Below are 27,397 nucleotides of genomic sequence, written 5' to 3'. Positions count from 1 at the left end.
GACTCCTCTCTTATTACGGCCAAAAGCATACACACTATAGATATCTAAACTCGCCTTTTTGCTGATTTATCACTGCTACCTTCCCGCTCCTAAAATGTAAGCTCTGTGAGGGGAGGGGCCTTGTCCCTCCATCACTACGTCCCCATCACGCGGACTGCTACAGTAGGTGCTTGATAAATGCTGGCTGCATTCATGTATGAGGCTCCTCCAGGGCAGGAACTCAGTTTACCCGTCACTGTGGCTTCTGGGAGGGGCAGGGGCTCAAAAGCCTTCACTGGATCAACAGGCAGGGAAGCCATAAGACAGCTGCTTAAGAACCCAATTTAATAAGATTTACAAGTCGACAGTACAAAAAAAACCTAACAATGTACAAGTCATGGCTAGACTAGGGACAGAATTCGAAGGCAGAGAAACCCCCGGTCAGGGGCCCCAACACGGTCGGGATCTGAAGGTATTTCCCACCGATTCTCTACATCTTGGCCTTATCTCACAAATGTAACCAAAGCCCGAAACTGAGGCTAAGATTGAAGAACTACCCAGATCTAACCTTTCCCTCCCCAAGCCTCTCTGCTCTGGAAGGAGTGGAACTGAAGAAAGAAGGTGAGAGACTATTAACCTAAAGAGAACAGAGCCTCTGGCACAGCTGACGGGCCTTCACAGCGGTCAGATGACTGTGCGTCCCCTGCCTGCTCGTGGCCTAATGGCTTTCATGTCTGCAAGCTGGGCTGCCTGGTGGGGACAGTGGCAGGGCCAGGGAGGCAGAGGGGTGCCTTGGAGTGGCTAAAGGAGACGTGACAGGGCTGGAGGTGCCCGTCCCAACTGGCTGCCCGCGCAGAATCACCGCTGCAGAGGGCTGATGCCAGCCCCTAGCTCGCCCTCCTCCTCCTCCTCCAGCTGGAAGGGCTCCATGGGCCACCTTGCCCTGATGATGGGCTCCACGTGGTCCTGAAGCCGGTGCCGCTTCATGTGGGCATTTCGACTCTTGATCTTGTCAAACACCCTGAGGAGGCACCAGAGGACACAGGGGTCAGAGCAGGGGGAGGCGGGTAGCCCTGAGGGGGGGACCCCAGGAAGCTGAGGGCAGGCGGTGTGGGAGCATCCAGGGAAAGGGCAGTACCTCTCACACTCCCGGCAGGGAAAGAAGCCCTGGCCCTCCCTGCTCCCCGGCAGCTCGGGGGTCCGCTTCGAGCTGGCATTTGGGCTGAAGTTGAGGATGGACTCCCTCCTGTAACTCTCAGTCTTTGTCTTTAATTCGGGGATTGGACGGTGGCTGGGTCTATTCCGAGGGCTACAAGTGACCTGCAGAGGGGGCAGAGATGATGAAAGGGTGCTGACCGCCCTGCCGCCCTTCTAAGGGAGAAGCAGGTGTCCAGAGCACAAACGTCGCGGGGTGCAACCCCCCACCCCCGCCCATCTTGGATGGGCACTGGGCATCCAGATCCGCACTGAACTCCAGAAGCCCTACCCCGAGACCCTCTACCTTCGCTTCTGTCCTGTCTGCTTCATCCGGCTCTCTCTTGACCCTCTTTTCCAGCACTGGGGCTCGGCCGCAGTCAAACTTGATCCTTTTTTTCCAGATGTAGTAATACTCAACACACTGGGCTACAGTTTTTGTCTGGATCTAGTGGAGGAAGACAGAAGCTGGCTAAGGACAGTGCCTCAGGAGCAGCAGTGAGTATGGCCTTGACGCCCTAAATCCCCTCCCCATGGGGCCAGCTGCCACTTTTTGAAAGCCCTCCTGAAACGTCTCTCCCCTACGGCTTGGTATGCTCCTCTGCTACAGGAGACAGAGAATCACAAAGTCCTCCAGGGGATGAAGGAATTCAGAGAGAAGCCACCAGAGTCAACACCATCTAAGCTCTGCACGCTCTGAGCAACAAGGCTGGCCCAGGAGCGCTTCTCTCCAGGAAAACGCACACAAAGGTACACGCGAGGACGCTCACTGTGACATCATGTGGAGCCACATGTCTACCGACTGAGACTAATTAAAGCGGAGTGTCCTTACGTGGTGGCTACCTCATAGCCTTATGCGACAGCTAGGCAGAGCCCTCCAAAAAGCTGAAGAGGAAGGAATACTGCGCAACTCATTCCGTAAGTTCAACATTTCTCTGACACCAAAGCCAGACAAAGATATTACAGGGAAAGAAAGCTACAGACCAATGTCCCTCCTGAACATAGATGAAAAGTTTTAAATAAAACTTTAACGAATAGAATCCAACTATATATATATAAAAGACAATATACCATGACTAAGTGGAGCTCATCCCAGAAACGTGAGGTTGGTTTAACAATCTAAAATCAATGTAATTCATCATATTAAACTTAAAAAAAAGAAATCATATGAGCATCTTGATAGGTGCAGAAAAAGCATTTGATACAATCCAATGTCCATTGCTGATGTAAACTCTCAGCAAAATAGGAATAGAAGGAACTTCTCTTCAACCTGATAAATGATACCTACAAAATCCCTACAGCTAATGGTGGAGTGGTTTTCCCTCAAATATCATGAACAAGACAAGGATTTCCACTCTCACCACTTCTACTCAATACTGTACTGGTGGTTCCAGAGTGCCACAAGGCAAGAAAAAAAGTAAAGGCATCCAGGTTGGAAAGGAAGAAATAAAAGTGTCTTTATTTGCAGATGATATGACTGTCTATGTAGAAAATCCAGTGGAATCCACAAAAAAGTTACCAAAACTAGTAAGTTAGTTTGGCAACACTTCAGAACACAAGATCAATATAAAAATCAATTTTATTTCTATACATACTAGCAACAAACCATTGGAAACTGAAATAAAAAAGAACTCTTTATAACATCATAAAAAACAGAAGTACTTAGGAATAAATCTGACAAAAAATATGCAACAACTGTACACTAAAAACTTTAAAACATTGCTGAAAAATTAAAGATTTAAATAGAGAGATATAGCGTGTTCACGAGTCAGAAGACTCAATATTGTTAAGATAACAACTCTCCCCAGTTGACCTATAGAGTCAAAAACAGTACAAATCAAGTTCCTAGCAGGAATTTTAATTTTGAAATTGACAAGTTATTTCTAAAATTCATAGGGAAATAAAAAGTGTCTAGAATACAAAAAACAACTTTGAAAAAGAATAACAAAGTTGAAGGACTAACATTTTCTGATTTCAAGACTTAGAATAAAGCTACAGTAATAAAGACAGTATGGGAAGAGCTTAATAAAAGACAAACAGATCAATGGAACAGAATACAGAGCCCAGAAGTAGATGCATATATATGGCCAACTGATATTTAACAAAGGTACAAAAACAACTGAGTGGAGAAAGTATGGTCTTTCCAACAAAAGGTATTGGAACAATAAATATCCATATGCAAAAAATGAACTCACCTCGTACCCCATACAAAAATAAACTTAAAATGGATCATAAATCTAGAAATAAAACCTAGAACTATAAAACCTCCAGAAGAAAACATAGGGGAAAATCTTTGTGACTTTGGGTTAGGCAAAGATTTCTTAGATACAACACGAAAAGCACAGTCTATAAAAGAGAAACTAATAAGTTATGCTTAATCAAAATTAAAAACTTTTCTTCAAAAGACACTGTTAGGAGACTGGCAAATTGCATATTGGGAGAAAATAGTTCCAAAGCATATATCTGGATAAAGGACTGGTGTTCAGAACAAAATAAGAACTCCTACAACTCAGTAAAAACACAGACACTCCAATAAAAACATAGGCAAAAGATATGAACAGACAGCTCACCAGAGAAGGTGCACATATAGCAAAAAAACACAAAGATGCTCAGCATCATTAGTCTTTAGAAAAATGGAGTCAGATGCTACTGTACACTCATTAGAATGGCTGAAATTAAAGAGACTGAGCATACCAAGTGTTGACGAGGGTGTGGAGCAACTGAACCTTTCATAACCTGCTGGTGGGAATGGGAAGTGGTATAGCCACTTTGGAAAACAGTTTGGCAGTTTCTTAAAAAGTTAAACATACATCTACTATAAGTTACCCTCATTCCCCTCCTAGGTATTTATAATCCCACGCCCATCCCCACAAAAAAAAAAAGAACCCAGTACATGTCCGTACAAAGACTTGTACGTGAATGTTCAGAGCAGCTTTATCTGTAGTCATCAGTAACTGGAAATCACCAACAGGTGGATGATTAAATGAACGGTGGTCCGTCCATACAATGGTATACTCCTCAGCATAAAGGGATGAACTATGGGTACACACGACAACATGGATGAATCTCAAAATCATTATGTTGAGTGTAAGAAGCCAGACAAAGAAGATCACATGCTGTATGATTATTCCATTTATATAAACCTCTAGAAAATGCAAACTAATTTATAGTGACAGAAAGTAGACAAGAGTTGACTAGGGACCCGGGTGGCAGGAAGGAAGGGTTGCAAAGGGGCAGGAGGGAACTTTTGGGGGTGACTTTTGGGGGTGACAGATATTTTCATTATCTTGATCATGGTGATGGTCTTACAAGTGTATAAATATGTCAAAAACATTAAATCTTACACTTTGATTATGTGCAATTTTGCGTACATCAAGTTAAAAAAAAGAGCAAAATAATCAGCAGGATATTAAATATATGATCTCATCCTTTTTTGAGAAAGTACATACAGGTGTGTAAAATCCATATGGGCAGTAAATGCCTGTCAGGTTATCAATCAGAAGTAAGATTGTGGGGAGGGGCCTGGAGGGCTTTATTTTGAACATGGGATTCATTTCTGTACTGTTTGGGGTTGTTCAAAGTAATGGCATTTTAGTTGTCAACTGTTCACAGCATGAGCAGAGTATCGCCCCTGACAGGCCCTGCAGTTTTAGCGCCTCGGCTGTGTGAGGGAGCCTTGTCTACACCAGCCTGCCATGTTCGCCTTACCGTCTTGTGTACCAAGTAGAAGTCCTTCTTGTGGGCACAGAACGCCTTCTTAAAGAGCCTCTTCTCCATGGAGGTCCAGATGTCCGAACCTTTTGGAGAAACAGCCAAGAGGAGGAAGGATGTTTCTCCTTCTGGGACCGCAGCCACGGCTGAAGTGCAGACTCCCCTCCTTTTTCAGGCCACCGAGTGCCAATTATATGCCAAGATTTCTGCTAAGCCCCTTACTTGCTTTATCTCACACAAACCTCACAAAAACCTTAGCAGGTAGGGGCTATTACTTTCCCCACTTGACAGGTGCAGCAACTTGAGGCTTCCGCTGGTTAAGAGACTTGCCAAGTGCAGGCGCGGGCCCCAGGTTGCCTGACTCCAGGGCTGGAGTGCTCAGCTGCGGAACCTGAGCCCACCCCAACCTGACACCCCACTTCTGGCCAGGCAGAGCTCATGAGGGAACCAGTGGAAAGGGGAAGGTTGGATCCAACTAGAGAACAGCACCCACTGAGTCCCCCAGAGAGGATGGGCCCTTCTGGGAGGGCAGGTGCAGGCCCCAAGAGAACTCTGGGAGGCACATGCAGAGCTTGCCATGGAAACTAACTGGCTCGCAGGGGCCTCAGCCAGGCCAAAACCACGCGGGCAGCCACGCTCCAGTTACCTGTGTAGTGATAGTTGGCGAGAGGGTGAGTCCGTGGCTTCTGGGGTCCTCTCAGTAAGAGGGTCTCCAGGGCAACCTGGAATGAGAGGAGTGGTGGGCAACTCTCTGAGGGAGGGAAGGTGAGGTAGAGGCCCGCCTTCATTCTTTCATTCATTCAGAAAATATGTGCAGCCCTCCCCAAAGCCACCCCTACCCCAGGGCGACTCAAAGTGCGGTCGGTCTGTGGACTGGCCACCAGCTGTGAGCCACTTGGGACACACTGCCTACAGCACTAAGCGTACTATTGAGTGCAGCTGATGTTACCTTTCTCATAGCAAGATTTACTTGAAGGAAACAGTGTGTGGACTTATTCTGGCACAAGCTCCTTATTTCTTCAAGGAGCAACATTTGGAGTGGCACTGCCCCTACCCTACCCCATTTTATGGCCCTCATAGCACTAATCATTATCTATCACTTTAAAAAAATGTATTTCATGTGTTCACTCTCCTAAAATGTAAGCCCTGCAAAGAGAGGGCATCTGTCTTGCTCAACAGCGTAACCCCAGTCAGGACTAGCTATGCAATTTGCAGCACCCAGTGCAAAATGGAAACATGGGGCCCTGTGTTCACAAACTATTAAGAATTTCAAGATGGTGGCAGCAGAGCATTAAACCAAGAATGGGCCCCTGAGCTGGCCCCAGCCTGATACCATGACATCACCAGGTATCAGGAGGACCCAGTAAATATGTGCTGATTACTCTGCTGAGCACCCACCACGTGCCAGCCACTGCGTCTCAGCTTGAGGAAAAGCACCACGTAGCCCTGACTCTTGGGCCTCCAACTTGGGTGACGTGACGACTTCTCCCACTACACAGAGTTGGACTTCTTTCTTTTCTAAACTTCAGGATTGTGAGGAGGGTCCTTGGAGGAGGCAGAGGCATTTCTGTTGCATCAGAGGTTTTCATACACCATTTTTAATCAAAAAGTTAAAGTTCAGTAAATAAACCAGATTAACGCAGGCCCTGAGTTGCTTCTGCTAGGCATCCCCTCCCCAGTGCCGCTGAGATGAGGTAACGCTGGAGGAACCCTGGTGCTCTGCTGTCACCCCAGATAAATAACTGATTGAGCCCATGTGTGTGCATTTCCCCTACATTCACAAGGACACCACCAGTCCCAAAGCGACCAGGGAGAAGGGTGGGTGGCCAGCCTTTGGTTCTCGTGAGCTGCAAAGCCCCAAGTAGAAGGCACGTGTCTTGTGCCTAGAGCCCCTGGCCCTGAGAGAGCAGGGAGCTTCCCACAGCTCCTCTGAGCCCACCCTCGCCTGCACCTCACCTGGATGTTGCCCTGGGCTTCATGCAGGCAGTGCAGAGCGAGCTCCAGGTTGGTGCCCCCGCCCGGCATCACACTGGAGCAGGCCACGTTGCAGAGCTCGGTCACTGTTTCCAGCAGGCAGCCCAGCAGCAGGAAGGAGAGGAGACACAGAGGGTCAGCAAGTACCAGAGAGGAAACCTCCCCGACAGCACAGATGGGGCGGGGGGCTCCTGTCACCATCTCCCTCACCTCTCTGTTAAAAGCAGGCTGAGGGAAGGGAGGGACAAGGAGGATGGGCAGAAACCCTGCTCCTGGCACCTGCTCTCGATGGCCTGGCCAGCTACTGGGTGAGAGGGGAGGTGGCGCAAGGGACTGCAGCACAGCAAAGCAGTACTGCCCCGAAGGCCAGCTCTGCCCACCCCACCCCCGCCCGGGGGTCACTGCTTCTTGGTCAAGGTGAGAACTGGGAGGAGAAACCCCTTGGAGATGGAGGAGGGCCCTTGGGAACCTGGCCCCAAAGTCTCAGCCACCTCTATCCTGCGTTTCTGGGTTGGTCATCACATCTCCCCACGGCTTCCAGACCAGAGAAGCTACATGCTCGTCATTTCCAGCCAGTGATCTGTCCTGGAGCTCTGGGATCTCAGCCTGAAACCGGCTTCCTATGTTGATGTGTCTGAAATGAGGCCACACACACAGACATACAAGACATATGTGTGTGACCAAGATGGGAAATAAAAGAGAGATGTGCGGTGAGCCCTGCTCTCAGGCCACAGCCCTGCTCTGTGGAACCCTTCGGCCATCTTTCAGACACAGGGAGTGCCCATCACCCCAACAGACACACGCAGGTATTCCAGAGACCTCTTGAGGGATCCTCTCTTCCTTCCTCCAATTCGCTTCATCGCCAGATTTCTGGCCTCAGGCGTTTGGGGTCTAGGACAGGGGAGGTATGTGCTGATACCTGGCATGCTTCTACATCCAAGGTAACGTCCATGGCTACAACGGAGTATCTCACTGTGACATCACCAATTCTACCTAGAACCCCAGGGTGCTGGGCATTCTGTCCACAGAGATCCAACTATGGTATATCTGGACAGGAGGAATAGTGGAGAAACACCTGGAAAAATCCACCACTTCTCTCCTAGAGAGGCTCTGGATCTAGACCTGACTTTCCCGTGATGAAGGCTCCCTTGGGAAAAACCGACACTGGAATGCAAGGAGGGTAAAAGCATCCCCACTTTGGAAGGACCCTCAGGTTCTAAGTCTGTTCCAACTCACGGTTCAGTGCTGATCTTGTTGTTGTCCTTCACCACACAGATGCCAAAAGAGCCGTCCATGTGATCTGGAAAACACCCAAAGAAGAGCCTCAAGAAGGCTGGCTAAAACTGACCTGTGAGGCCCTTTCTGCCTGCCTTTCCAGAGCAGCTAAAAGCAGGCTCTTCAAGATTGCATGGTATACACATACTACTATATATAATAGATAATCAAAACACCCAAAGAAGAGCCTCAAGAAGGCTGGCTAAAACTGACCTGTGAGGCCCTTTCTGCCTGCCTTTCCAGAGCAGCTAAAAGCAGGCTCTTCAAGATTGCATGGTATACACATACTACTATATATAAAATAGATAATCAACAAGGACCTACTGTATAGCACAGGGAACTATACTCAATGCTCTGTAAGAACCTATATGGGAAAAGAATCTAAAAAAGAATAGATATGTGAATATGTATAACGAAATCACTTTGCTGTATACCTGAAACTAACACAACATGGTAAATCAACTATACTCCAATATAAAATTAAAAATTAGAAAAAAGAAGATTGCATGGTATGGAGTTTCCTCAAAAATTAAAAGTAGAACTACCATATCATGCAGCAAACCCACTTCTGGGTATTCATCCAAAAGAACTGCAGTCAAGACCTCAAAAGGATATCTGAACTCCCATGTTCACTCCAGCACTATTCACAATAGCCAAGATGTGGAAACAACCTAAATGTCCATTGACAGATGAGCACATAAAGGAAATGTGATATAAACATACGATGAAATACCATTTAGCCTTAAAAAAGGAAATTCTGCAATATACAACAACACGGATGATGACCATTGAGGACATTATACTAAGTGAAATAAGCCAGTCACAGAAAGAGAAATACTGCATGACTCCACTTATATAACGTATCTAAAGTAGTTGAATTCATATCGATATAATCAAAGAGTGGAACAGGGGTTACCAGGGGTTGGGGGAGTGGGAAATGGGAGGCTACTAATCAATGGGCATAAAGTTTCAATTAAGCAAGCTCTAGAAATCTGCTGTATAACATTGTACCTATAGTCAACAATACTGTATTGCACACTTAAATATTTGTTAAAACGGTAGATCACAGATTAACTGTTCACATCACAATAAAATAAAATAAAAAGATTGCATGGAAGGGAGATAAGACTTCTGAAAAAAGTAGAGTAAGGAACTCAGCAAAACAACAAATTTACTGATAAAAATCATTAAAAAAAAAAAAAAAAGAAGAACAGTAAGCTAAAGTCTCTGCAAGTTGTCCTAAAGGCATACAGCATTTTAAGAAATACTCATTCAAGAAAATCTACTAAACCTTGGTAAGAACAGTGAGAGTCCGTGGCACTGGAGCCATGGCCCACTCCCTTACCCACCTAGCCCCCAGCTCTTTGTAATGGAAGCTCTACCCAGGTAGGTGCAGCCAAGGAGATGGGGGCTTCTTCTTCCCCCGGCTCCCATGCTTAAAGAATTAAAGTAAGATAAAATAAAAATTTCTCATCAAAGAGAAAATGCCATTAAGAGATGGAAATTATTTTTTTAAAAAGAAACAAATGTGGACTTCCCTGGCGGTCCAGTGGTTAAGACTCCGTGCTTCCACTGCAGGGGGCACGGGTTCGATCCCTAGTTGAGGAACTAAGATCCTGCATGCTGTGCGATGCAGCCAAAAAAAAGAAAAAGAAAAAAAAAAAAGAACCAAATGGAAATAATTCTGGGGTTAAAAAAGTACAATAACCAAAATAAGGCTCAACAGTAGATCTGAGCTGGCAGAAGAAACGATCAGCAAACCGGAAGATAGAACAATGGAGACTATGAAATCTGGAGACCAGAGAGAAGAAAATGTAGGAAAGTGAAGAGAGCCTCAGAGAAATGCGAGATGTCGTTAGATGCAACAATATATATGTAGTGGGAGTACCAGAAAGAGGGGAGAAAGGGACAGAATATTTAAAGTATTAATGGCTGAAAATTTCCCAAATTTGATGAAAAACAATATGTGTATCCAGCAAACTCTATAAACTCCAAGAAAGATTAAACACAAAGAGCTCTACATCCAGACATAAGATAGGCAAAATGTTGAAAGCAAAAATAAAGATAAGATCTTGAAAGCAAAAAGGGAGAAACAATTTGTTACATACAAGGGCACTACAGTAAGATTAACAGCTAACTTCTTAACAGAAACAATGTAGGTCACAAGGCAATGGGATAATATATTCAAATTACTGAAAGTAAAAAAGTGTCAACCAAGTATCTTATATTAAGCAAATTATCTTTCAAAAATGAAGGTAAAATAAAGACAGTCCCAGATAAATAAAAACTGAGAATTACCTGTTGCTGGTAGATCTATCTTACAAGAAATATTAAAGGTGAAATATTATTCAGCCGCAAAAAGGAACAAAGTACTGATACATACTGCAACATGGATGAGACCTAAAAACATCATGCTAACTAAAAGAAGGCATTCAGAAAGGACCACATACTGTATGATTCCACCCATATGAAATATGCAGAATAGCCAAATCGATAGAGACAAAGTAGATTAGTCGTTACCCGCGGCTGGGGGTGGGGAGGATGGAAAGGAGGGACTGCTAATAAGTACAGGGCTTCTTTTGGGGGATGATAAAAATTTCTGATAACTGATGGTAGTGATGGTTGCACAGCTCTGTGAATATACTAAAAACCATTAAATTATATACTTTAAAGGGATGAATTGTATGGTATGTGAATTAAATATCCCTAATAAAAATAAATACTAAAGAAAGTTCTTCAGATTGAAAGCAAATGACATCAGATGGTAACTTGAATCCAAACCAAAAAAAGAAAAAAAAAAAAAGCGAAGCGCCAGTAAATATGGGTAACTATAAAAATCAGTATGATTGCATATTTCTTTTCTTTTCTTAAGTGCCTTAAAAAACAACTGCATAAAACAATATGTATTGTGGGCCTGCAACATATAGAAATATAATATATGTGACAGTAACTGCACAAGGAGCACAGCTGCATTGGAGTAAAGGAATATCACCTCAGACAGTAACTCAAATCCACAAGAATAAAGGAAGAGATCAGAAATGGTAAATAAGAAGGTTAATATAACCACCTCTATAAATCATGCTTGCTTTCCTTTATTCTCTCAGTTTTTTTACACGAAATAAAATTATATAAAGCAATAAACATGACCAGTAAGGTATTACTGGGTCTCTCACATATAATAGCAAAAGAGTTAGAAGGAATAGAGCTAGATAGGAGCAGTGTTTCTATATTTCATTGTTAATGAGTTATTACACAACCTAACAGATTCTGATAAGACATATATTTTAAGTCCTAGAGCAACCACTAAGAAATGACTAAGAAAAAGTGAAAAATTAAGGAATTAAAATGTTACACTAGAAAATACTCAATACAAAAGAAAGCAGGAAAGGAGGAACAGAGGGAGAAAAAGACATGTAACATATAGAAAATAAAAAGCAAAATGGCAGATGTAAATCCAACCATATCAATATAACATTAAACAAGAATGGATTAAACAAACCAATCAAAAGGCAGAGTTTGTAAGACTGGATAAAAAAACACATGATCCAACTAATGGTGTCTATAGGTAACATGCTTTATTTTCAAAGACACAAACAGGCTGAAAGTAAAAGAAGAGAAAAATATATACCAAGCAAACAACCACCATAAAAGCGAATGGAATGGCTATACTAATGTCAGGCACATTAGACTTTAAAACAAAAAATATTACTAGAGATAATGATAAAATTATTGTAATAATGACAGATGATATCACAATCACATCATAATGATAAAAGGTCAAGCCATGAGGAAGATGTGACAATTACAAACATATACACACCTAAAAACAGAGCCCCAAAATACACGAAGCAACAAACGACAGAACTGAAGGATGAAATAAACCATTAAAAAATAATAGTTGGAGATTTCAATACTTTCAACAGTGGATAGAGCAACTAGGCAGAAGATCAACAAGGAAATTGAAACTAACTAGACAAAACAGACAAAATACAGCATTCCACCAAACATCAGAATACATTCTTCTCAAATTCACATGGAACATTCTTCAAGACAGACCGTATTCTAGCCCATATAACATGCCTCAATAAATTTTAAATTTTAAAATAAATTTAAGGGAATTCCCTGGTGGTCCAGTCGTTAGGACTCCACGCTTCCACTGCAGGGGGCATGGGTTTGATCCCTGGTGGGGGAACTAAAATCCTGCAAACTGCACAGTACAGCCAAAAAATAAATAAATAAATTGAATAAATTAAATTTAAAAAGAAACAAAGTATGTTCTCTGACCACAAAAGAATTAGATTACAAATCAATAAAAGGCAGCAATTTGGAAAATTCACAAATATGTGAAAATTAAGCAACACTTTCCTTAATAATCAGTGTATTAAACAAGAAGTGGAATGATAAATTAGAAAATACTTTAGCTGAATCAATATAAAAACACAACATACTAAAACTTACAAAATGTAGCTAAAGCAATGTTCAGAAGGAAATCTATAGCTGTAAAATGTCTGTATTAAAAAAGAAGAAAAATCTCAAATCATTTATGGTCAACTGATTTTCCATAAAGGTACCAAGACAGGGCTTCCCTGGTGGTGCAGTGGTTAAGAGTTCGCCTGCTGATGCAGGGGACCCAGGTTCGAGCCCTGGTCTGGGAAGATCCCACATGCCTCGGAGCGGCTGGGTCCGTGAGCCATGGCCGCTGAGCCTGTGCGTCCGGAGCCTGTGCTCCGCAACAGGAGAGTCCACAACAGTGAGAGGCCCGCGTACCGCAAAACAAACAAACAAAATAAAACCCCACAATGAGCTACCACTTTACACCCACTAGGATGGTTATAATAAAAAAGACAGATAAGAAGTGTTAGCAAGGATGTGGAGAAACTGGAACTTTCATACAATGCTGGTGGAAATTTAAAATGACCCGGCCATTTTGGAAAACAGTCTGGCAGTTCCTTAAACGGTTAAACATAGTTACTCTTTGACCCAGCAATTCCACTCTGAGATATATACCCAAGAGAAATGAGGACTTATGTCCAACAAAAACTTATACATAAATGTTCTTGACAGCACTATTTGCAATAGCCAAGGGATGAAAACAACCCAAATGCTCGTCAACTGATGAATGGATAAATGAAATGTCGTCTATCCAGAGAATGGAATATCATTCATCCATAAAAAGAAATGAAGCACTGATGCATACTACAACATGGATGAACCTTGAAAACATTATTCTAAGTGAACAAACTAGACACAGAATATCACATATTGTATGATTCCAATTATATGAAATGTCCAGAATAGGGAGACCCATAGAAAAAGTAGGTTGGTAGACTGGTGGTTGCCCAGGGCTGAGGGGTTGGGGGCTACAAGGCCTGTGTGTAATCGCTCGTGGATATAATCTTCTGGGGTGATGAAAATGCTCTAGAGTTAGATTGTGGGATGGGTGTACAATCCTAAGAATACACTAAAAAAAACACTGTACACTTTAAATGGGTGATTCATATGGCGTGTGAATTATATCTCAATAAAGCTGTGTAAAAAATTACTCGAAAGGGCAGGCAGAAGAGTGGTTAGGCTAAATGGCGTCTATTTTCTTTCTGGCTACAAAATTATAAGCACCTAGAAGGCTGCTGGTCCCAGATGGTCCTGGGATAGTTCTGAACAGCAACGGGACCCCCAGACCAGACCCAGGCATAGGCCAGAAAGAATGGCTGGACCAAATTCTACAGGGGACGGGGGTCTGGCCCCCCACAGGCCCGTCGTGGGGTGACCAACCTCACTCACCAAGCATGGCGCTGTTGAGCCTGTCGGGACGGGCCTGAGCAGAGGTGGAACAGAGAGTGTTGAAATACAGCCCAGAGCCCTCCCGGATGGGGCTGAGCATCGGGGGCGGCGGGTAGGGAGGGCACTGGGACAGTCCCTTCAGGAGGCGGTCCACCAGGAACACGGGCGAGCGCGGGCAGCTCTGGCGGTATCCTCCCGGGCCCGGCTCCCCAGACATGGAGGGCGGAGGAGGGATGAGCAGTGCCTTGGGCCGGGGGAGCTTCTTCCGCTTCCTGTGCTGGCTGCTCTCCTTGCTGTCTCTCTCCTCCCCGTCCTTCTCCTGTCCCTGGAGAAAAAGAGACTTCAGAACCACGGGGTCACCTGAAGCCACCGGCCCCACAGCTCAGTCCTCAAGATGGCCTGAGAGTGGGAAAGGGTACTGACCAGCCAGACGCACACCCAGCATGGCCGCGCCCAGAGTCCTCGGCGCAGGAAGCCGGGCAGGGACGCCACGCCTGAGCCAGACTCCAGACCCTAAGCCGGGCGACATTTGACGTTGGAGCCTTCTCAGGCACCCACACCCCCCAAGGAGAGGCCCTCACTCAGACCATTTTGGAAACTCATGTCCGTTGTTAAAGAGACTGGCACTTAAAGTGTGGAGGCCAGACAGATGCAACAGCATGACAAAAGGAAAACCTGTTCTCCTCAAAATGACAGCAGCTCCTGCGAGACAAACAGTGGGCTCCATGCACCCCGTCCCCGAGTCCAGCATGTTCTCCAGGTGGGGTCCTCCAGCACAGGCTGAAGAGACGATGGCTTGAGCTTGCTACACTCTCTCTTACCTCCACGCAATCTCCCCTCCTCTCTGCCCATCTTACCCCTCCTCATCCTCCAGCTCTCAGCTGCAACACCCGCTTCCTCAGGCAGGGTCTCTGGTGCCCCCGGGGCTCCCACAGCTCCCTCTCCCAGCCCAGCCCGTTCTGGGTCGTCAGTGTCCGGGGATGGGTCTATCTACTCCGCTGGGCTGGGAGCCCCAGGAGACGGGGGCAGGCCTGTTGTGGTCGCTGCAGTGTCCCCAGCCCTGCCCAGCACAGGGCCAGACACAAAGGAAGTTCACTGGAGATTGAATGGATGAATGAACACGCAAACCAAGCTCTTCTGGAGTCAGGATTTGGGGGCTTTTCTCACAGCTCCCACTGGCAGGTGGAAAGCAGCTGGAAGGAAGTGCACCCACCTTGCTCCCCGGGGAATGGTTCGCTGGAGCCACAGGCACCGACACAGGGACCACCAAAGGGGCTGCGGTCATGTTGTCCAAGGACTTCCTGGCTCCCGGGGGACTCTGCCTGTCCCCCTCTGGCCTCAGCACCTGTCTTGGTGGCTTGCAAAACTCCATGCCACATACCTACACACAGAGAAGAGCCAGCCCTTTAAGAGACACAGTAGGTAGGGAGCAAGGGGCCCCTCCAGAGCAGCACAGCCCTGACTCCTGGCCCCCAGCCAGGCTCTGCGCGGGAGGACGGCTCCATCCTGAGATGAATGGCAGCTTCGCGCCCCTTCACCTGCGGCTCCTGCTTCCCTCGAGGTGACGGCCACTGGTCGCTGTGAAAACACATGTGGCTGCTCAGCCCTTTCTCTGTATAAAACATCTGGCTGCAATTCTTGCAGACGTAAGTGCTCCTTGGCTCTGCCCAGTCTGTGGGACCACCATTGTGCTGGTTACTGTGGGGAAAAAAGGGGGAATGGGACTCCGTCCCCAAACACTGATCCTCTGACAGCTCTGGGTGAACCCTAAGAAATGGAGATGATGCCCCCGATTCTCCGTGGCCTGGTGCTCGCCCCTTCAGGAGTGAAGCATCCAGAGCTCGCTCACCCACAGCCAGCACATCAAAGGCACCAGAGGACCCCCGAGGGGCTTCTGAACTTACCAGCCACCGGCCATGCTCTCCTCCTTCGCCGGGTGGGGGAGCCGGTAGATATTTCCACCCTGAAGATGAAAATACATCTGAGCCAACATATCAGAAATGAGATGCAAGAGTGAAAACTATAAGACTTGGAAGAAAACACAGGTGCAATTCTTGGTGACCCTGGAGTAGGCAGTGGTTTCTTGGATGACTCCAAAACCAAACAAAAGACAGAACGTACTGGACTTCATCAAAACTTACAACTTCTGTGCTTCAAAGGACATCAACAAGAAGTGAAAAGACAGAATAAGAGAAAAAAGTTGCAAATCATGTATCTGATAAGGGACTATGTATATTTATGTATCTATAATACATAATGAACTCTCACAGCTCAATAATAAAAACACAACCCAATTTAAAAATGGGCAAAGACTCTGAATAGACACTTATCCAAAGAGGATATACAAATGCCCAATAAACATATTAAAAGATGTTCAGGATTATTAGCCATCGGGGAAATGCAAATTAATCCATAATAAGATTATCATTTCCCACCCACTAAAGTGGCTGTAATAAAAAGAACCAACTGGACAATAACAAGTGTTGGTGAGGATGCAGAGAAACTGGAGGCCTCATACACTCTGGGTAGGATTATAAAACAGCACAGCTTTTTGGAAAAGTCTGGCACTTCCTCAAATAGAATTACCCTATAGCCCAGCAATTCCCCTCCTAGGTATTTTCCAAGAGAAATGAAAACATATGTCTAAACAATAATCTGCGCACAAATGTTCATAGCAGCATTATCACAATGGCCAAGAAGTGAAAACAACCCAAATATCTATCAGCTGATGAATGGATAAATAAAATATGGTGTATCCATACAATGGACAAATTACTCAGCAATAAAAAGGAATGGAGTTCTGATCTATGCTTCAACACAGATGAACTTTGAGAACATCATGTTAAGTGAAAGAAGCAAAAGACACAAAAGGCCATGTAGCATTATGATTCCAATCACATGAAGTGTCCAGAATAGGCAAATCCATGGAGACAGAAGGTAGATTCATGGTTGCCAGGGGCTAGGAGGGATGGAGAGATTGCGGTGATGAAAGTGTTTTGGCAAACAGTGGCGATGGGTGCATGACCTTGCAAACATTCTAAAAACCACTGGATGGTACACTTCAAAATGGTGAATTAGATGGTATGTGAATATTAAAGCTGTTAAAAAAAAAAAAGAGGAGGAGGTAGCTGTGGTGTGACAGGAAGGATGCTGGACCTCGGAACATCACGAAGAGAAGTGGCCGAGCTCTCTGCGCCCAGGACCTCGTGGGCACGATGTGGGAGGACCCAAGCTGCTCCACAAGGGCAGACTGGCGCCAGGCCTGCAGCAGGGGCCAAGTCGGACTTGTGGACCTGTGATTCACAACCAGAAAAGACACAGCATTTCACGTATGAATATCAAGGGCAAAGGAGCTCTGCCTTTACATTCTCTGAAGAAGTGAAGGAGGCAAATCCAAAAGGAAGCGAAAGGCAGAAAGAAAGCAAACAGAAAAAGTTTAGTGAAGAAACATGACACAAAGTGTCTCTGACAACTCTAAAGCCCTGTTCTGTTTTGTGTGTGTGTGTTGCAGGGCGGAGGGTGATGGGAGGAACCATCACTTCTCTGGACCTTCATTTCCCCCCTCTGTAAACAAACTGCATCTGAGGATTTGCTGAGGTCAAATACAGTGGCTGGGCAAGTTAGAAACACAGAAACAGGTAAGGACGAGACTCTGCCTCCCGCATGGTCAGGTCCCGTGAGAGGGCCCTGGTACCTGGATCCTGTTGAATATCGTCAGCTTGGACTTGGAGTCCCAGGGGGCATCTGCTGGAGGCCTGGCCGCCGACGAGAAGGAGGCCATGGCTACCTGGCTTGGAGAAGCCGCACAGCGCATATCCACTTTCACCTTCTCCTTCCGGAAGCCTGAAAAGCGCTGGGCCCTGGAGTTGCCAGAGGAGAGCCTGTAGCCTCCGCCCTGGGAGCAGGCTGGGCCCTTTTCACCTTTCGTGGCCCCGGAAGCCATGCCATTCTCAGCCTGGGCCTGCTTCCCTGGGAGGCGGGCTCTGGATGGCTCCTCCCCTCCTAACTGGGTCTGACGCAGGCCCCCGGGGGAGAAGATGTCCCCCAGGTCCAAGGTCCCTTTCGAGGATCTCAACTGCTTGGCCAGAGAGATGTCTGGGTTCCCAGGAGGGTCCAGGGACGACGCTGTGAGGGCAGGTGGAGCGGCAGCCACTTTTGGTCTTCCCTTTGTGTCCTGGCTCACGCTGTTGGGGGAGGCCTCTGGGGGGAAAGCGGGTGTGGATTTTCTCCTGCAGGCTAGGGATCCCTCTGGCTCAGGGTTCACGGGGCCAGCATGGAGAGAGTCAACAGTGGGTGCCATAGGCGGGGGCTGCTGTGGCCACGGCCCCTGCAGTGACTTCAGGGCAACTTGCTTGCCGTCAGGCGTGGGAAGCTGGGAGGAGGCGGCGGTCACCTGGGTGTGGGAGAAGATCTGCTGGGACTTGGTGATCATCTGGAACACCTGCATCTGCTCGTGGCTCACCAGAGTCTCCTGAGACTTCAGGAACAGCTGCCGCAAGAGCGGCGTGGCATCCGATGGGAGGCCGCTGGACTTCGGGCCGTCCTGGGGGCCAGACTCACCAGGGTTCTGCCACGAAAAGGAGTTGCAGTCAAACTTGCTCTTCTGGGAAGCCAAGGAGTCGTCTTCCCCGCTGGTGCTGGCGTATCTGGGGTCACCCGAGGCTTCCCCCGGTGCCTTCAGGAGCGTGGGAGGGAAGGGCGGCATGTCCTCCAGACCGGTGCCCCGGCTGGGTGAGGGCTCCCCCGCAGGGGAATTGCTGCTGAGCCTGGGGCCAGGCTCGGAGCCCTCCCGGGACGGCACTGCAGAGGGCTTGTGGACAACAAACATACTGTTTCCTTTGCTCTTAGGGCAGCCCGACAGGTTTCGGAGCCACTGGAAACTGTGGCTTGATGGCTGGGAACTGGCGGGGACAGTCTGGCCACGGAACAGAGGCAGGCAGGCGGGCAGGGGAGCGCCCTCTGGCCAGCCATCCAGGGATGATGGGGGCTGGAGCAGCGGCAGCTCTGGCTCGGCTGGGTCGGGGCCGCTGTTCTCCGCTGCCCGCGAGTGGACGGCTGTGAACACGTCCGTTGCAGGCTCCTTCCGTGGGGGCCAGGGCTCCTCGGGAACCTCAGTGCCCAGGGCTCCTGGGGCCGCCGGGGTGCTGGGTGGGCCGCAGAAGGAGGACCCTGACGAGGGCAGGCAGGAACAGGCCGTGTTCCTCCCTTCGCCGCTGTCTGAAGGCCCTCCCGGGGCTGGCCCGGAAGGAGGGATCTTCTGCTGGACGATGCTGCTCATGATACAGCACAGGAGGTCTCGGTTGGGCAACAGGGAGCTGGGGGATGGGGCTTCCGGGGGCGCAAGGGACCACAGGCTTGCGGGTGAGTTCCTGCAGGCCTCCTCCTCCGGGGGGGCCTCCTTGAGGATGCACAGGCTGTGCTGGACCTCGTAGTGCCGGCGCAGGGAGCGGTAGTCGCAGTAGCTCTTGCTGCAGCCCTGCTCAGTGCACACAAAGGGCTTGGTCTTCTGGTGGGTGAGCATGTGCCCCGTCCTGGAATCACATGAGGAGGAAGTTAGCGGGTGTCTCGGCATGGGTCACCCACTGCAGGAACCCAGGCATGTCCCCAGGGGGCAGCAGCATTGCAACTCAGAAACTGTGCTCAGACCCTATGAGGAAAGACCCCTGCTACAGTCAAAGCCATCTGGAAGGGGGAGCTCTTTCCCTCACCCTTAAGCAAACCCCTAATCTGAGATTAAAAAAATCAGTGGGAGCCAAGTCAGAGTTCCCCAAAGTGGGTTCCTAAGGAACACTAGTCTCCAGAGTTGCTCCCTGAGGACTTGGGCTCAGCTGGCAAATAAGTTTTGAAAAAACACTGTTTACTTCTTGGCGGTTCATAGTAGCAAACTGAAAAGGCACAGAGTAGATAAAGAGATATCTGTTTAACTTTCCATGTCTCTCAAACTTATTTGCCCAAAAAAACATTTTTTAAAATAGCCCCTTTTAGCATCCCCAAGAACCAGAGAACCAGAGTTCTGAGAACACTTGAGGAAATGCTAACTTGGGGATGATCCTTCCTTGAACAAAGGAGTCTTTGCCTTCCCATAGGATTCCTCTAGACAGCTACCTGGGAGCCCCACAGCAAGAAAAAAAAAAAAAAAAAAAAAAAAAAACACAATATCAAAGAATAAAAAAAATCAAAATAAAATTAGAAAGATAAAAAGTATATTAGGAAAAATAAAACTATAAAAAAAAAAAAAAAAAAAAAAAAAAAAAAAAAAGCCAAATTTGCCTATAATTTCTGCAAATATAAAAGAATGCAAGTATGTATTATATTTACATCATACTTATATCTACATTAATATATTATAAATATAAACAAACGGGTAAATCACCCTCTGGGTTCCCAACAATCCTACTCCGGATGGTTCTAATCAACGTGGCCCAATAAATAATAAAACCCTTTCCCAAATGTGGACCCTTGGCCTCCATCTGAGGGAAGCAGCAGAGAGGGGATCCGGAGACCCACTTTCTAGCCCTAACTGTTAACAGCTTGTGACAGGAGTAAATAATTTCCCATCCTTAATGGGGAGAGGGGAGAGGATAAAATGAAAGCAGAATTCATTGAAGCCCTCAGTAAAGGCTGGGTGAGCTGTATAAAAATGCAAGGGATCGTCCTCTCCCACTTACAAGTCTCTCGGTTTGAAAGTCTGTCTCTCTTCCCTCAGCAGCAAGAAAAGCTAATCATTTCTAAGACATGAAGAACAAACAGAATTCTGCTCCTAACTCTTATACTGAGCTTGCTTTTTAAAGTCAAGTTAAAAGAAAAAAATCGAGTTAAAAAAAGGGGGAATTAAAAAAGGAAAAGAAAGAGTGAACACACCATTGCCATGTTCTAGAAACAGGCATTTCAGAACCCCTCACGCCCTGGTGTTCTCCCAACATATATTCCTCATGGAGTGCATATCTGTTCTGCTCAGACACCTACCAGGGACTCTGAAAATTTCTCTACAGAGTTAGCCCAACTCCCTCCGTGACAAAATTGCCTCTGGAGTGTGTTTTTAAAGAGTCCTGTCTGCAAATCGCAGCAGCGCTCTCCTCACTGGAGTGAATTTGGAGGCTGGGGAGGGCGGGCTGTCCGGGGCAGTGTAGGCCCTGCCCCCCCAAACACTGGCCGTGGGAGGAGCACAGGTCGCACACACCTGGGACACCCGACGGTGGGGGGCGGTGCAGGTGGATGGGAGGGGATGCAAAAGAACCAGGAACACGCCCAGCCCCCAGCAGCCCCCTAAACAGACGTCCTGACCAGACTCCTACATACAGGTGGTCCTGACGCTTAAAGGCCTTGCTGCAGATTTTGCACACGTGTCTCCTTTCCTGGCTGTGCGTCAGGTAGTGCTTGCTGAGAGAACTGGCACTGCTGAACACCTTCCCACAGAGGCTGCAGTCCAGGAGTGGGTTCTGAGGGGAACTGTGCTGCCGCTTTCCTTTCCTTGTGCTCCCAGACGTGGCCCTGCCTCCTTTGTCAGCCTCTTTGGGCACCTTGAGTACGCCTAGCCCCAGGTCTAGACAGAGGGAGAAAGCACAGGTTATGACATCCGGGGACATCGGAGCCCGGGCGGAAGCACTCTACCACCCTCGGACCAACTTCAGCAGCTGAGTCCAACTCAGGGAGTTGGCCAAGAACCCCAACTTCAGCAGCTTCACTCACAGAGACGACCAGGTTTAGCACCAGGTGAGGGGGAGAAGGGACCCTGGTCAAGCCACCCCTCCAGGGCAGCACCCAATCTTGAAGCCACACTTGGGTAAGGGAGGGGACAGCAACAGTCAGAGCGCTTCCAGGACAGAGTGACACGACGGGCAGGGCTTCATGACGGTAACATCAACAGCACACTTGCAAGTGCAATCCAGAAATGTACAATGCAAAATCTTAGAAAAGTTTAAGTCCTTTCTCCCAGCCAATTCCACTCTGGGTTTTTTAATTAAGGAAATTAACGCAGATCTGTACAAATTAAGGAGATCTTGCAGTTAACTGCAAGGGAGTTAACTGCAGCATTGTTTTTCCTGGTGAAATGTGAGAAACCACCTAATAACTGACACAAGGGCAGGTGGGTGACTGCATTCTGATCTCAATGGTCTATGGTGCAGGCATTTAAGATAAAACTGTAGGAAAATATCCGATGACGTGAAAGGATGTTCATGCTGTACCACAAAGTGCTGTGCCACTAACAAGAGGACTATTGAAAAACAGAATGATCTAGTCTTTAAAAGGGAAAAATAAATTTGAATAGAAACAAACAGAATGAGATTGATTGGTAGGATCACGGATCAACTTAATTTTCCTTTTCCTGTATATCTGAATTTTCCATGTTTCTGTACTCCTTGGGTAAATGATAAAAGGTATTTCCACGAATCACGTCATCTGAGGAACAGGTGAAGGGGCTGGGAATGTCCATGTGGGAGAGGGAGATGTCTTCAAGTAGCTGAAGGGCCAGGATGTGGAGGAGGGAGCAGATTGCTTCTGTCTTGCTACAAGGGGCAGAGCTAGATTTGACGAATAAAAGGTAAAGGGAGGGACTTCCCTGGTGGCGCAGTGATTAAGAATCCGCCTGCCAATGCAAGGGACATGGATTCGAGCCCTGGCCCAGGAAGATCCCAATGTGCCGCAGAGCAACTAAGCCCATGCGCCACAAGTACTGAGCCCGCGTGCCACATCTACTGAAGCCCACGCGCCCAGAGCCCGTGCTCCGCAACAAGAGGAGCCACCTCAATGAGAAGCCCGTGAGCCGCAACGAAGAGTAGGCCCCACTTGCCGCAACTAGAGAAAGCCCACATGCAGCAACGAAGACCAAACGCAGCCAAAAATAAATAAATAAATTTATATTAAAAAGATGTATTAAAAAAAAGTATAGGGAAGCTGATTTTAAATCACTAGAAACGTAAGGACAGTGGATACAAGAACTAAGAACTCTGCAGGCTTGCTGCTGTGTTCCCAGCTCCTGGGATTCCCATTCTTGTACTCGTAGGCACACAGTAACTGTTGGATGGATGAATCATGGAAGATTTTTCTACCCCGTAAGATGGATTAGACTGCCTCACGCAATAGCAAGTTTAGAAACTGCCCTTCATCTAGGATGCAGCAGAGGCTGGACCCAAGAATCCAACGGGTCAGGGCGTGGATATTGCACCAAAGGACCCCAAATGCTAATTCTCTGTGGCTGAGATGTAGCTTGAGAGACACAGCAGAAAGGAACCTCGACTCTCATCCCAACTCTGTCTCTGGCCATTTGTCACTTAACCTGCCTGGTCTACATCTTCTTCATATGAAAAACTGCTGTGTCGAGTGGTCGAATGATTCTAACAATTTAAATGAGGGAAAATAGGACTCCCATGTGGGAAAGTCCTTGCCTTGCTAACTTACTTTTAAAATGCTCATTAGAGGACTTCCCTGGTGGCACAGTGGATAAGACTCTGTGCTCCCAATGCAGGGGGCCCGGGTTCGATCCCTGGTCAGGGAACTAGATCCCATATGTATGTGGCAACTGAGAGTTCGCATGACACAACTAAGGAGCCCGCCTGCCGCAACTAACACCCAGTGCAACTAAATAAATAATTAATTCTTTTAAAAAATGATGAGTATTTAAAGTAAATAAATAAAAATGAAATAAAATGCTCATTAGGACTTCCCTGGTGGCGCAGTGGTTAAGAATCCGCCTGCCAATGCAGGGGACATGGGTTCGAGCCCTGGTCCGGGAAGATCCCACATGCCACCGAGCAACTAAGCCCATGCCCCACAACTACTGAGCCCGCGCTCTAGAGCCTGCGAGCCACAACTACTGAGCCCACGTGCCACAATTACTGAAGCCCGTGCACCTAGAGCCTGTGCTCTGCAACGAGAAACCACCGCAATGAAGAGCCTGCGCACCGCAACAAAGAGTAGCCCCCGCTCACCACAAATAGAGAAAGCCCGTGTGCAGCAACGAAGACCCAACGCAGCCTAATAAATAAACAGAAGTTTTTCTCTAAAAATAAATAAATAAATAAATAAATAAAATGCTCATTAAAGCAACTGTTAAACTAGAGAACAAAATGTGGTTTCAAAAAAATTGGCAGGGGGCTTCCCTGGTGGCGCAGTGGTTGGGAGTCCACCTGCCGATGCAGGGGACACGGGTTCGTGCCCCGGTCCGGGAAGATCCCACGTGCCCTGGAGCGGCTGGGCCCGTGAGCCATGGCCGCTGAGCCTGCACGTCCGGAGCCTGTGCTCCGCAACGGGAGAGGCCACAACAGTGAGAGGCCTGCGTACCGCAAAAAAAGAAAAAAAAAATTGGCAGGGACACTGAAAAACAGGCACACTGAGTCACTGGCCCGGGGAAGCCACTTGCTCTTCCCAGAAAGCGTGTGCACAAGCTCTAAAACTGTGTGTGTTCTCCGACCAGTAAGCCTACAGGGAGGAATATGTGCGAAGAACTCACCCAAGAGAAAACTCAATGGAAAAATTATTCACAGATCCACTATAACAGTCTATCAGGCAAGAATATGGTCCGACAGTACAATGGAATAACCATTACAATGACAACCGAATAGTCTACCTTCATATAAGAAAGCAGACACACTAAGTTTTAGAAACTTCAAATAAATTAGACACTTAATACATCTCTGCATAACCATGTGTACCCTAGTGGCTTCACCTACGTTGTTTAAAAATCCACGTGTGGGAGCCATGGTGGGGATTTTTCTTGTTATTACTTTTCTTTATTTTCTAAGTTTTCTATATAAATATGTATTACTTTTCTAATTAAAAAATATAAGCATATCCATTTGTATGAATCTGAATTTAAGTTAGAGAAGTGTAAAGAGTTAAAATTTAACGTTCAGTGGATTTTTTTAAATAAGGTAACCAAAAAAACAAATCCTCAAGTTTAAAACAAATTAGGAAAAATTGAACTAGATTAATGTTTTGTAACATTCGCTGGGGGGCACAGACCCATATGAAAATCTGGTGGAAAATCACAGTTTCTCTGCCCAGCAAAACGCACACATACTCACCCTAGCAGGATTTTTAGGTAATTTCTGTGGTTCAGGTTGAGAGCCTTAATTACTGTAGCCAGGCCTGGCCCAGCATCTGCAATACCAAGGATGTCCTTGGTTTCTAGGATTTCACATTTAGCCATGGTTCCAACACGGGGACAAGGCTAATGGCTTGTCTACGTTGTATGGAGTGCGGGCCTCAGTAATTTTTCATTCTAGCGAGGATGCAGGACATTTCTTGAGCTGCTGATCCCAATTAACATTGACATTTGTTCTGCAGGGCTCTTCCGGATGTGGCCTTCCACGCGTGTGGTGTGATTATAAATATCAAAGAGCTCTTAGTCAACTCGTCTAAGCAACTTACCCAAGAACCCATGAAATGGGTTAAAAACAAAAATCAAATTTATCCTATGGTGGAAGTCTGAAGGTAAACCAAAAGGTGATTTAACCAAGGTCTTTGACTATTCCATTAGTTCTCCCTTTGCTCCTCCGCTGCGGAAGAGAAAGACTTAGAACTGCATCAGTGGACTGTCGGAAGGTATCCTAACAGTATTGGTAAAAATCACTACCATCTGTCCAGTGCTTCACAGCCTGCAAAGTGCTTTTACTTTCATTTCTTCTTTTGCTTCTTACTGCTGTCACTCTGGGGGGGAAGCAGAGTGGGTATTATTGTCCCCCACTTTACAGATGGAGACAATGAGGCTTAGGTAGGTTAGACAACCAAGGAGCAGGTGGACAGGATACTGGGTCATTCTGGACATCTCAGAGGCGAAAGGAGCCTCTGAGATGTGGTGATGGATGGGAAAGTGTCCCATCAACTCAAAGGTCTGCCCACACCACACACGAGATTAGGATACCCCCAAACATCCAAGTTTCTCAACGTTATTCCCCAGGATCAGTGTTCAGTTTCCTTGACTAGGAAGTTGGGAACAATTTCCAAGTAGGAAAAAAGTGACTGTTCCCTATTTGCCCGTGGAAGAGAAAAATGTTCTTAACCATTCTGGGTACACTCAACCCCTCACCAGCCACAGGAACTCTCAAACAGCCTGCCAGGCCAGGGACCTGGGTGGACAGCCTCACCTTGTAAGGAAGTCTGAGATTCTGGATCTGCATACTCCTGCAGCAGCTTCATGGAGTCACTGTCCTTCCCTGAATACATGGACAGGGCATCCAAGTTGTCCTCCAGCATCTCGCTGGGCGCATCGGGCATCGGGAGGCTGGGGTCTAGGTCCAAGCGGCTCAGGCCGTCATACAGCAGGTCTCGTGAGCCGGGCCCCAGATCCCGGTTGAGGGTGTCACTGTATTTGAGCGCCTGGCTCTTGGGAAATGAAGGGAGGTGCATCTCAGATGGAAGGATGCCCTTGTCCCCCAGGCTGCACTGGTCCATGGCTCTCCACTACCAGGTCTCGGCCAAGAGCTACTCTCTAGACAAGCAAGGCCGTGTAAGGAGTCAGGGAGGAGAGAGCTCTTGGTGGTGTTTAATTCCTGAGAATGAACAAGGAGGAATCACAATTATGAGATGGCAACATGCATGGTGGATAGAGCGTGGACTTGGAATTCAAACACACCTGTATGGGGGTTTGTTGTCAGCCACTTAACAGCCACATGACCTTGGGCAAGTCACTTAAGCTCTATGAGCCCTAGTTTCCTCATCTGTAAATTGAGCATAAGAGTACCTCCATCATAAGATTGTTGTAAGGAAAAAGCAACCTAAATGTCCATCAACAGAGGAATGGATAAAGAAGATGTGGTACATATATACAATGGAATATTACTCAGCAATTAAAAAGAACAAAATAATGCCATTTGCAGCAACATGGATGGACCTAGAGATTGTCATACTGAGTGAAGTAAGTCAGAAACAGAAAGACAAATATCATATGCTATCACTTATATGTGGAATCTAAAAAAAGGGGGGGTACAAATGAACTTATTTATAAAATGGAAGTAGAGTCATGGATGTAGAAAACAAATTTATGGTTACCAGGGGATGGTGTGGGGGAGGGATAAATTGTGAGACTGGGACTGACATACACACTACTATGTATAAAACAGATAACTAATAAGAACCTACTGTATAGTACAGGGAACTCCACTCAATACTCTGTAATGGCCTATATGAGAAAAGAATCTCAAAAAATAGTTGATATATGTATATGTATAACTGATTCACTTTGCTGTACACCTGAAACTAACACAACATTGTAAATCAACTATACTCCAATAAAAATTTTTAAAAAAAAGAAGAAAAAAAAAGATTGTTGTAAGGAATAAATGAAAGGATTTTGGCAACATGGTGGACTAAACTGACCTCTTTCTCCAACTATAAACACACAGAGCTATGAGAAAAGACCATTTTTAATACAGAGTCAAGCTCAAGAGATAGGTAAGACCCCAAGTGCCAGCAACAATGTGGAAACTCAAAGCCACAGGTGCGAGCACAAGTTGGCCCAAGGGGAAAGTCAGACTCCAATACA

The 27,397-nt window shown here is 46.7% G+C and overlaps 1 protein-coding gene across 1 annotated transcript; it reads right to left on the bottom strand.

The window, feature by feature from the left end:
- Nucleotides 1-837: 837 nt before the first annotated feature.
- Nucleotides 838-26,307, bottom strand: ZNF541 (zinc finger protein 541). The gene is made up of 15 exons (XM_007458669.1): nt 26,001-26,307; nt 21,214-21,457; nt 17,609-19,445; nt 15,819-15,877; nt 15,453-15,612; nt 15,122-15,295; nt 13,915-14,239; nt 8,095-8,158; nt 7,350-7,492; nt 6,841-6,944; nt 5,531-5,606; nt 4,882-4,970; nt 1,481-1,621; nt 1,118-1,299; nt 838-1,000 (listed from the first exon to the last, which is right to left on the bottom strand). Exons 1-15 carry the CDS (start codon nt 26,305-26,307, stop codon nt 838-840), a joined length of 4,068 nt encoding a protein of 1,355 aa, XP_007458731.1.
- Between the last annotated feature and the right edge of the window lie 1,090 nt (nt 26,308-27,397).

The sequence above is a fragment of the Lipotes vexillifer genome, unplaced genomic scaffold (assembly GCF_000442215.2).
Source record: "Lipotes vexillifer unplaced genomic scaffold, Lipotes_vexillifer_v1.1 scaffold371, whole genome shotgun sequence".
NCBI classification, from domain to species: domain Eukaryota; kingdom Metazoa; phylum Chordata; class Mammalia; order Artiodactyla; family Lipotidae; genus Lipotes; species Lipotes vexillifer.
Note: the sequence above shows the minus strand (reverse complement) of the source record. Positions and strands in the feature narration are given on the sequence as shown.